The 12576-nt window shown below is 32.5% G+C and overlaps 1 protein-coding gene across 1 annotated transcript; it reads right to left on the bottom strand.

Annotated features, from left to right (window-relative positions):
- Positions 1-1679: 1679 nt before the first annotated feature.
- On the bottom strand, positions 1680-2129 carry LOC127088126 (uncharacterized). Its single transcript, XM_051029040.1, has one exon. The coding sequence runs from the start codon at positions 2043-2045 to the stop codon at positions 1815-1817; it is 231 nt and encodes a 76-aa protein (XP_050884997.1). The 5' UTR covers positions 2046-2129; the 3' UTR covers positions 1680-1814.
- Between the last annotated feature and the right edge of the window lie 10447 nt (positions 2130-12576).

Genomic DNA, 12576 nt, shown 5'->3' with positions numbered 1-12576 from the left:
TAGGGACTTTCCAACCCATTGGGAGTTCCGATTGTAAAACATATTTCGATAAATGAGACATATAATTTGGCCTCTAGATGCCCATGTTCACACTGTTTTGTGCCATTATTATTTCGACTACGGCTGCAAGATTTTTTTCTCCTAACAGATTCTCTTATCGAACTTGTCGAACCACTTGGTCAGCGTCTTAGTCCCGATTAACTATCAAAATTGGTGGTCGTTCGTCCTCTATAGGCCTCCCTTGTTCGATTAACTGGGACACAAATTGTTGGCCCTAATTCATTGTGTTTTTCTCAAGGAATATTCTTTCGTTTTGAATTGGCCTGGCCAATTGAGGTTGCACAATGGGTTGAACCTGCGCTGGCGGAGCGCCAAAGAAGTCAATGATTTGATTCATATGGGTTGTCAACTGTTGGTAACTCTAATTCGTATTTTAAATAAATTGGTTAAATATGATACCCATTTGTTGAGTAAGTGTATTAATCATATCATGGTTACTTTCGTCCATCTGTTGTTTCATCTCCATCACAAAATTCGTAGTAAGTGTTGGCATTATTTGGAAACCAAATCTCATCCCTATTTGAAGCTACATGGTTTGATCAGAGTTACCTATGACCGAGCTAGATCCCAATATTGGCGAATATGTATTCGCGTCATTGTCAGCAAATGTTGAAAGATTAATGAGTTTGTCATCATTGATGTTGACACACCATAAGTTTGCCCAAACTCCGACATAAACATTGTGAAACTGGTGGCAAAAGATCTAAAATCTGTTGTCATAATCGGTCTAGGAGTTCCTGGATGACTATGTGTTATCAAAGTAAAAAAACATTATTTCCTGTAGATTTGATGGCATAACCGTTATTGTCAATATGACCTCATGCTAACAATAGAGACGACTAGTTCAATCGAACTTGCATTGAACATATTTACCCCAATGCTATTGGATGATTGTTCCCCATTATTGTTGTTTCTGAGATTAACTATTTTTCTAATGTATCTCCTCATTAGATTCATACTTTTATTTATTTTTTATCCTGTAAAAATTCAAAAACAAAGTATAAATTCACACACTATTTTGCGTAAAAATTCAAAAACAAACACACTATTTTGCATTGGACTATCAGTTATTCCGATCCAAATAAATTATCACACTCCATAAGAAATGAATAACTTTTTAGAAAGTTTGAAAAAATATGTTATGTAGTCTTTGAATGAGAGAATTTATATCTATAACCTATTATAATTTTTTATATATGAAAAGTTATTTAAAAGTCTATTTCATATTATGAAATTTAAATATTTTATTTTATTTATTTTTAAATAGATGAAACGAAATTTTATATATTATATTGATCGGCCTATTGAATATCATATATTTTTTAAAGGCTTCTATTTGATATATTTTATTAAATAAACTTAAAAAAAATTTAAAAGTAATTTTTTATTAAATAAATCAGTTCAGATCCGTATATAATCATTGGAACATGTAAATTTCTTTTTTCAAATTTCATTCTAAATACAAATTCTATATTAATTGATTAAGATGAGTATGAATTGCACTAAGAGGAGGAGAAAACAAAAAGAGTAATTTAAAAAATTTATAAGATTTGAAAAAACATATAGGTGTATCAATTAACCTCAAATATTAGTAAATGAAATGCATAGCCAAGCCAACATAGCTGAAGAACAAAATCCATTCATAAGTTACAATACAAAGTGAACAATAATATTCCTACACATATGATGCTAGTACATCAGAATAAAAACTATAACACGAAATGAGAAATCGGATAAACAAGATGCAAAGTAAGTTAGATCGGGATGGCATTGGTGACTTTAGGATACACAACAGTAGCAGGATGACCCATGATTTTGCGACCCTTCATATGCTTAAAGCAATACACCAGAGCCCCCACCGGCCACTCCACCACCGCCGCAGCCACAAACGCCACGAACCCGAGTGTAGGCCCCACCACCTTACACCGGCAAGGGTTACTTCTTGTGCCACATTCCACGCAAATTGGAACCCCTATTCCAACCATCTTCAATCAAAAGCTAGTAATCAAGTGAGAATTCTTAGAAATAAAGAAGTACACTGCAAGTTGTTCGTGTTGAAGTTTAAGATCGTGTTCTTAAAATTTATAATGTTTGGTTGGTTTCTTTTTCGTGCTGTCATTCGCTACTGCTACGTGTCTGCGGATGAAGTATTATTGGTACACATGTCAGTACTTGCTTCGGTTTATTGACACGTTTTGTCTCTTTTATTTCTTTGTTACTTTATGTGTACCACAAGTGCCAACTCTCGATACGATTGGAGTAATCAATATTATCTCGTTTTTTGAAGTTAAAAGTATTTTTGTCTGTCACTTGGGTGATTTTTTTTTATGTAATTTTTTTATTTCAATTTTACACATAATGTTACAAGGTGAAATAGGATTTATAGAAAAAAATTATAACTCGACCACACATTGGAAAACAATGGTATCTTTAATGTTTTTTATTTGATATTCTAGAGTTTTGCCAAATAATGGAGATAATTTATAAATTTATTAGAGAGCCATTATGACAATCTTCATTGCTTCTTTCTTATTGTATTTTATAGGTGGTTAAGTATTAAAATACACGGGATTCCAAGTTTAAAAATCGAAGTCCTTGCAACAACATCACATTTAGGAGTGTTTGGTTACTTGGGCAACTTTGAGCAAGATAGCTTGTGCAATGGAGAAGTTCCTTTTTAGGAGAAAGATAAAAAGATGAGCTATAACGTCAAACAATGCCTCCGTAAGGTTGTAGATGCCCACTTCACAGCAGCTGTAAAAGTGTTAAGGATCATATACTGAGAGAGAGTGGGGTATATGGTATGGAATCTGATTTTGACAGAGTTTTGGAAGGTCCTAGTGTTGTGATTCTAGATTTTGACCTTAGCAGTTTTACTAGCAAGGACACTGTCTCTCTTAAAGCACAACATGTTTCAGCGGGTGTCCTTTTTTGTAAAAGTGTTTAGGACATGGATGTAAATTTTCATATGACCACAAGAAAGAAATTAGTTTTTCGTTGTTTGCAAGTCGCACATGCTCATGACTTCCTCCTTGTTATTCCTATTGATAGGCTGGATCAACAAATATCACCTATGGAGTACCGTACTATCCTGAGATGCCATCTTATGATTCCCTTATTCCCTATTGATGAGGTTTACCCTATTTGTCGCAAGTCGTATTTGGATACATTTTCAGAACATGTGATTCAATGTAGGAAGCTTACACGCTTCAAATAATGACATGACCTTGTTTGGGATGTCCTATTTGATATATTTCAAAAGATCAAAAAGTCCGTGAAAAAATGAGTACCTATGAATTTCTTGACTGACCCACATGAGGGGAGATCGACACTTAGGAGAATAGATGTTCTAATGTACATGTGGGTAGAAGGGAAACATGCATGTGCGAACATGACAGAGGTTTCTCCATTGATGGGACTGAGGACTCGAGGTTTTACTGTGAAACAGAAAACCCTCAAAACCACTTCAAGTAAAGTTGTCAAATATTAGAAAATGTGTTATACTTTCATAGTATTTGCCTTCGAAATTTTTGGTTTTCTTGCATCATAAGCAATAGATCTTTTACCTAGAGTGCAAAAGCTTATGCATAATAATAATAATGTATCTCCTAGGTCAATCAATGTAGTTTTTAAAATGATTAGTTTTTCTATATAAAAAAGAATAACAATGCAATTTATTGTCTATTTGTCTAATATTTAAATATAAACATTATTATATATGATTAAGGTATGAAAATTTACACGTCTATTAAAAAAAATGATGAAACTATGAAAGATGAAAAGTTTATTTAAAACCAAACTTCCAACATTTAGTTTATATGAGAAGGGAAGAAAGCCTTGTTTTTAAGGACCCACATATCATCCAAATTGAAAAGAAAGTCAAAAATAAAATAAAATCACCCTTGCATTTGAAACTATTTTGACTTAAATGCATTACAAGTTCCTCTATTTTGTCTAAAATGAGTTTTTAGTCTATTTATTTTCAAGTTCAATTTTTTGGTCTCATTATTAAACAAGTCTTTAGATTTTAATAACCATTCAATTTTGATTTTGTAGCGCTTAGCTTGCAGAAGCAACTTGAAATTATTTACCTTCATCTTATTATCTTTATGTTGAGTATCGTTGATATTATTTAGATAATTATGCGTTGTTGAGATAATTATGAATTATTGAGAGTGTAAATCATATTGTTGAGATAATTATAAATTGTTAATATAATTATAGATTATTGAGAGTATAACTCATATATTGTTGAGATAACTATGGGCAGAGATTACTATTTGTTGATGGAAACTAATATATATATATATATATATATATATATATATATATATATATATATATATATGATAGAACAAGGATAACCCTATTGATCTTGACAAATTAAGGTGGATTAGGTGTTGAATAAGGTGTAGTTCAGTTGCATTGTGATAGTTAGAGTATCATTTATTTTGTAATTAATTCAATGTATCATGCCAGGACCAAACATATTGATGTGAAGTTTCACAACATCATAGAGTTACTTGCATCTAGACATATACTATTTGAAAATATTCATATTATAGATAAAGCATCTTATATGTTGATCAAGTCAGTCATCAATGACAAGTTCAAGCATTGCTTGGACTAGCTACATGTTTCTCAGTGTTAAGCAGGACGTGTACCTTCCCCGTCTTTAGGATAAATCATTATGCAGAAAGTCTTCATATGAGTTTGATATTCGCCAAAGTGGAGATGGTTGAGTATGATTGTTATTGTTGAAATAATTATGGATTGTTGAGATAACTATAAGTTGTTAAGAATGTAACTCATATTGTTGAGATAACTATGAATTGTTGAGTATATCTCATATTGTTGAGATAATTATGGATATAGATAACTCTTTATTGAGAGAAACTAGGGATTAGGGTTTTAAATAAACTGAACTTTAGTATTATGTATATGACTTGTAATATTGTAATCCAAAAAAAAATCATAAGATAAAAATAAAGGGAACTATAACTACTCTATAATCGCATAAGTAAGCATCATTGACCGAACTGCATTAACAAAGATTAATCGCATCCATTGTCTTTTATTTTCGTTAATCTTTAATCTTTTATACTTGTTGTTATTCTAACACTATAATTATTTTATTATTTATTTTATTAAGAAGAAAAAAAGGATCATGCATAGTACAAAACCTTTGTAATGGGAATGTAGATAGCCTGTGAAATGAGGGTTGTAGGTAGCATGAGAAATGAAGTTTATAATATAGATTAGGAAATTATGGTGTCACACCTTCAAGTCATAGTGCTTCGCAACTAATTGTTAACTAGATAAGAAGAAAGTACCTTAAAAAGGAAGAAAAGGCTTGGCCAGTTACCTGATCAAGGTTAATGAATTAGTGGATATATTTAAAGAGGCCAACATCCATCACATCCCTTGAAGTTGTTGATGAACTATGTATTTTTGATATCGCGAAGGAATATACTTTAAATTCATTGTGTTTCAATCTCTACATGCACCAAGTATCTCCAAGGTTGGAGTGTGTGCACTCACAACCAATATGCCCTGAATTAAGCAATTCAAAAACTACCTCTATATAAATGTACTACTGATAATGGAAAAAAATGAAAAGATCATGTGAGTCATTGACCATTCACAATTGTAGCATGTAAACTATAAAGAAAGGGACTTTCATAACCTTTGATCCTATGCTTGAACGACATAAAAGTAGATATTCCATGTAGTAAAGTCATGAGGGATTATGAGGAAACCATTATCGAGCTAGAACGTTAACTTTACAAGTTTTTCATTCACGGTATTATTGGACAACAACATAATAAACTTGTAAAAAGATCATCCAAGAGTGCAACAAGAATTAGTGGTTTGCTAACCAATCGCAACAAACACCCGAGTTGTTACACCAGACTGAGGAAATATTGAAACATACCACAGTAAAACATCCACATGCAAATGGACTGGTCTATTATGCCAACAAGGTTATTATCAATGGACTTAGGAAAATATTGGATCAAGGAAAAATAATGGGTGGAATAGCTTATTGGAGTTATATAGACTTATCACACTACATATATCTTCTCAACACGGAAGGTGCATTTCAAAATGGTCTATGAATCAAATATAATGGCACTAACAAAAGTCGCATCAATCTCAATTTGACTAGGCTTACAATGACTTTAAACCTTAGACCCAAATAGAAGAACCAACATTGACCTAATTGAAAAGGTCCAAGAGCTTCTGCACGTAAATTAATATGCTTCAAAACTCAAAATTACTAACATATTTAACATGAAGTTTAAATCTTGAAAATTCAATGAAGAAGACTTTGTCTAACAACATAATCGGGAGGTAAGAAAAGAAAGGATAATGGGAAACTTGTGGTCAGTTGGGAGGGACTATTTTGCGAAATTTTGTTCTTTAGGGGACAGATGTCGAATGAGATGTCCAAGACAATTGATTTGACAACTTAAATCAGAAACACCACAATTAATGCAGATTCAATTATACAAGATGATGGAGTAGAAAAATAATAGTTAACACGATAATTGGTAACCTATTTTGGTGAAATCATACCTACGTCGAAGGGCTGACTTCCAACCTAAGAAAGTAAACTCACTATTAGTAGTTTAGTATAATTAGTCTTACAAGCAACAACAAAACATATGTTGTTCAATGCTTGTTCCTAACATTATCCAATAACTTTCTATTTAGGAATTCCCCTAAAAATAAGAACCCCTCTCATTTTCTTCTCAATCACATAACCCGTGATTGGAGATTACAATCCAATAATCGATGTTGAATATTATAACTTAATTAGACAAACCTACAACTATGACAAGTTACTGAAAGATAGTGTGGTGTACATACAACAATAACAAGGACTAAAAAAGAAACCCTAGAACTCTAGTATCTTCAATGTATTGCTTGATTTCTAATGTAGGTTTTAAGATCCTTATATAAAAAAGTATTCAAGACTTTTCTCCCTTGATCTTTGATTTAATCTCGTCTAGAATCTTTGCAAAAACTGTTGGGCAAGATTGATTCCATAAATATATCCAACAAAAAGATATGATTTGGTTTAATTTAAAGCATATTTAAATCTGATTTGATCTTCACAACTATCCAACAAATCATATAATCATATTGTTAAATAAAAGTAATAAAATCTAACTGAATCTTCAACAGAAAATTTGTTCCAAACTACAAGAGTCTTGCTTGTTGAGTAAGGCCCAAATGTCGTATCTACATGTTGTGACATCGTGTCCCACATGTGCCATTTATGCACCAGAAAAACATCTTGAAGCAGCTTGGAAAACATGAACGTTTCTCCATGTTGTTGTTTTATAAAATGCAATCAATCCAAAAGGAATAACACTTTGGATCAGCTATGTGCTCGACAAACTTATTATGAACATATTTATGAGTTCTTAGAATTCGATGCACCTCAATTATTTTAAATTAACACCATGTAATTAAAAAAACATTGAATTCTTTTTCTACTTAGTCATTTTTTCAAAAAAAAATATTTTTTGGCTAAAATATTTTAACGAGGCACACTTTCTTTTTATTAAATTTAAATTCATTATCCAATATGCCCTTTGTTCCTTTTTTGTACTTCAAAAAATGTGTAAAGCTTAAAACTAATGTCAACTCCTTAGCATGACAATACATTAGTGAGGCGCATAAGCCATTATATCTCACTGTCATTAGGATGCAAAAATTCTGATGCCTATAATACCTTACAGTCAATGGAACCCAATGCTCAACAAGTAAAATTTGCACCCACGATGCCTTAGTGTCAATGTAATAGATAAAGTTGTAGTGGGAAATTCATGATCATCAAGCTATTGACAAGCTAGAGATCAATTAACAAGAGTCACCACCACACTTTTATTGTTTTCAAGGGAAAAGGGAAAAAGTACGAACAAAACCCAAATAATAAGAAGTTTTCAAATAAAAGCTAATAAAAATCAGAGATCACAGGTAAGGGGGTTGGTGTCATACCCCAATTTTGTCCGGGTAAAAAAAATCTTCACCAACATTCCCTACCCAATGTTAAGAAACATGAATTTTATCTTAAGACATAGGTTCTATTTTAGGGTTTCTCAGCCCTTGGTGACATCAAGTCTTCAATGACACTTTCATCTGTTAAGATCCTTAAGAAAATACCTGCTGCATTTGTCTGTTACTGAAGCATGGGATGGTATGTGCATTTTTGGCTAACAAAGCCCATTTTGGTTTATCCATGAGATCTCTTTGTTTCAAATGCCTATTAACATAAACGTGTCCATGATTAATATTACAAAGTGTGGTTTGAATCTTTTTACATTACTAATCCAAAATCCATTTGATTATTAGTAAAGTATTAAGAGTCATGTATATTTTTTTTATGATCACTCATCATTAAACCCATTTGCACGTCTCAAATACATATGCCAAATCTCTAAACCATTCATAAAAAATCCTTAAACTAAATTTGCATCTTTTCTAAGTATGAGTATGTTGGTTTAAGATTAAGATACCATGTGCACGAGTATTTAATTGGTTTTTATGATCAAAGTTTGAAATTGCAATATTTTTGCGACATGTTTTATTTTAGGCCTTTTGGCACATTTTATTTTTGTTAATATTAATGTGCTAAAGTTAATCAAGTTGAAAATACATTAAATTGCATTTTGGGCCCAATCCATTTTCAGTTTGAAATATAGTTTAAGCTTTCTTTTGATTAACACAATTAAATTATTAAGGCAAGGTTTAAAGTGTTTAATTGCATAATTAGATGCACAGTCCAAGAAATTCATAATAATCCAAAGTTCCAATTAAATTCAAAGTTCCTAATAATTCAAAGTCTCCGAAAAAAAAAAGTTTCAAATTAAATTTACATATTGAAAACAACCAACACATGATCCCAAATATTACAATCCAAAAATTCTATTACATCTAAATAAATTTGAAAAGAATGAATGAGAAGTAAAGTCCATCAGTTTAAAGAAACTCTTCTTGTAGTGCCCCTCAACTCCAAAAGCTAGCGCTCCAATTCCAATTTGCAGCGCCCCCTTTTCAATCAATTCACCTTTCACTTCACCTGCAAAACCAATTCAAAATTAAAAAACTGCTTATTAAATAAGCACTTATATAAAACTGAAAAATAACTAATAGAATAAACAAATTAATTGGTTACACAATGAACCGAATTGAGCGCTCAAAAAACACATTCCAATATTCAATCCAAACAGCTTTAAATCCATAAGATAATTATCCCACAAAATCTGGAAACGGGATTCAACAAGTTATCTCAAAAGAACCAACATTCATATAAATAACAACAACAAATTAATTAAAAGGAGGACGTTTTTGAAAATCCAGAAGAAATTATCAAATATTTTTTTTCTTCTGTTAACCTAAAACAACAAGAACATATTCAAAAATCCCAGAAAGAAACAATCAAAATAATTCATCCAAAAACCTAACAGTAAAACAGCAACAATATTCAAAAAAACAAAAAGAAGAAGGAAGAAAAGAAGGGAGCAAAGCTTATCTGAAACAGTAGGGAGCGTCGCCGGCGTCGAACTTCACTCAAGTAAATCCTCCATTCTTTCATTCAAATCCTTGCATCATTGTCTTCTCCTTTGCATACTGAGCGAAACCCCTCTTTCAATTTCTTCAAAAGGCTTATGCAGAACTTTAAATCTTGATTTTTTAGGGTTAGGTTTTGGGATGGTTGAGTTTTGTTGTTTAGGTTAAGGACGTTAGGGTTTGTTGGCCGCGAGAGAGAGAGACGTTATTAGGGTTTAGATTTTCTCTTCCTTTTGGGTACCGATCCGGACGTTTGAGAAGGAGTTTGAAGAAAACAAGGCCGGATTTGGAATCTCCGGCCAAAATAAGGTAGGGTTTACGTTTGATTTTTTTTGGATTGAAGTTGTTGGTCGCCGGAGGAGACGACGCCGCCGCCGCAGTTGGCCGGCCGCCACCGTCTTCTCCGGCAAGGTTGGCCGTGAGAGTGGAGACGGAAAGTGAAAAGTTGCAGAGCAACTTGAAACGAAGAGAGGGAGTGAAGAGAGAGAATGATTTCTCTCTCTCTATTTTTTATTTTTAAGTTGTTGTCTGGATTAATTGCATGGGCGCCACATGGCCCTTTCTAATGGCGCCACTTGGTTGGTTGACCCTGAGTCAACCAGGGGATCCTGTGTGGATCCCCCCACCATATGGTGGTACACCCTCATACGTACCTCCTTTGATCTTTTGACCAAGTCAAAGTATGCTGATCATGTGGCCCAGATTTCTCCCTGTTTAGTCAATGTTTGACCAAGCCATTTAGGGCTTTGGAACTTTCATTTGGGTCAACTCTGGTTGGGCCCAAAGACCCTTTCTCTATTCAAACCCCCTACTCTATTTCCAGCAGCACCTAGAGTTGGGCTTTTCTCTTACTTGGCCCATTTGCTTTCATTTTTTAATTTATTTCACTTATATTCTTTATTTATATACATTAATCTTTATGTTTATCAAACAAAAATAAAACAATATTTTATTTTATTTTCTTTCAAAATTATGTAATTATATATTATTATTATTATTATTATTAATACTTAATAATAAATATGCAATTACATTGTTATTTTTATTATTAATATTTAATAAATATGCAATTATTTGGTTATATTCATTATTTTTTTAATTACTTGTTATTTAATTAAAATAATCTATTAAATATTTAATTGATTAATTATATTATTATTAATGTCATTTATAATTTAGATAATTGTTTATTTTGTGGAGTATAGGTGCATGATTATTCTTTATTTATTTATTTATACCGAGCCTTGAGTGCACATGAATGACATGTTATAATTGTGAAAAATTATGTCACTTTCACCGATTTAAAATCATTCGAGCCAATTTCAAAAATAAATCACATACTTCTCGATTCAAAGTCGAGCCCATTTTCAAAACACCTTTGTAAGTCGATTACTGTAAAAGTATCGTCATCAACCTCACATGGCTTACTCTTGGGCCTTCTTACAATGAGACCTATTCGGTTTTTATTAATCGATTAGATGACTTACTCAGTAAATAAATTCAATTCATTCACAAAAAATACAAAATTTAAAACCCCGATCCAACATCGAATATTCTTTATTAAGAATTAAAAATACCTAATCACAATCAAATACTATTTCACTTAAGAATAAAAGAGGTAATGGTTTTGAGTTTTCAACTCCTCTCCTCGATTATTTAAACACGAACTCTTATACTCGATTAGTCGAACAACCATCATTTCTAATCCACCTAAGCGCAAATAAACCAAACTCTTTTACATTAAGGAATAAAAAGGGAGATGACTTTGAGTCTTCAATTTTTCTCCTCGACTATTTGAGTACAAGTTCTCTTACTTGTTTAGTCAAATAGTTATCATTCCTCTACAAACCTCCAAACTCCGATTAAATCAAAATATTTTTACAGTAAGCTAAATGAAAAAGGTTTGACTTTGAGTTTTCAACTTCACTCCTCAATTGGTCGAATACGAGTTCTCTTACTCGGTCAGTCGAACAATTGTCATTTCTCCGCAAACATACAACTTAATCAAATCATTTTCTTAACAAACTATACGAAAAAGGAGATGGTTTTAAGCTTTCAACTCCTCTTCTCAAATGCTTGGATATGAGTTGTATTACTCAGTCATTCAAGTACTTGTCGTTCGTTATAAAAATACGTCAACCATATACAACCTTATTTTCATAAATGTTCAGATAAAAAAGAAAGTGGTCTAGAGTCTTCTACTCCCTTTCTTGAATGTTAGGATACGAGTTGTCTTACTCGACTATCCGAATGATCGTCATCTAGCCAAAAAACATTTCAATCAATTAAAACATCTCAACCAATTAAAATATCTAACTCGTCACCCACCGCGTGACCAAAACTCTTTCAGAAAGAACACTGTTAATCCTTTCTAATGCGCACAACAAACTAGTGCTTAAGCCTCCGCCGAGAGTAGACAAGCCAACATTTAGCCTTTAGAACGCGATCTAAAACAGCTGTTCGGTAAAAGACACCAACCAACTGTAGTTTCCCGAACTACGAATGCTCTGATTTCCTTATTATACCATAAGGATACGTAGGCAGGAGATTGCTGTATCTTCGCGAGCACACTAATAAAAAACCTCCCTTTTCCCTTTGAGGTTCTCATCCATTTCTATTTTTAATAATTTTATAACCTAAAGATAACAAACAAACATAAATTAACACTCGAAACACACATTAGAACTAAAAGTCTCCCGTTGAGTACAACAGACGTAAGGGGTGCTAATACCTTCCCCTTGTGTAATACACTCCCGAACCTGAATATGGTTGCGACGACCATTATTCTATTTCCTAAAGGTTTTATCGATATTTTCCTATTCCTTCATTGGGATAAATAAAGTTTGGTGGCGACTCTGTTCGAACACATATTTTTTCTGCGACCATCGCGAGGAATCGTATTTTTCGAGATGCGACAGATGGCAACTCTGCTGG

This window comes from Lathyrus oleraceus, chromosome 5, assembly GCF_024323335.1.
Source record: "Lathyrus oleraceus cultivar Zhongwan6 chromosome 5, CAAS_Psat_ZW6_1.0, whole genome shotgun sequence".
In the NCBI taxonomy this organism is placed as follows: domain Eukaryota; kingdom Viridiplantae; phylum Streptophyta; class Magnoliopsida; order Fabales; family Fabaceae; genus Lathyrus; species Lathyrus oleraceus.
Note: the sequence above shows the minus strand (reverse complement) of the source record. Positions and strands in the feature narration are given on the sequence as shown.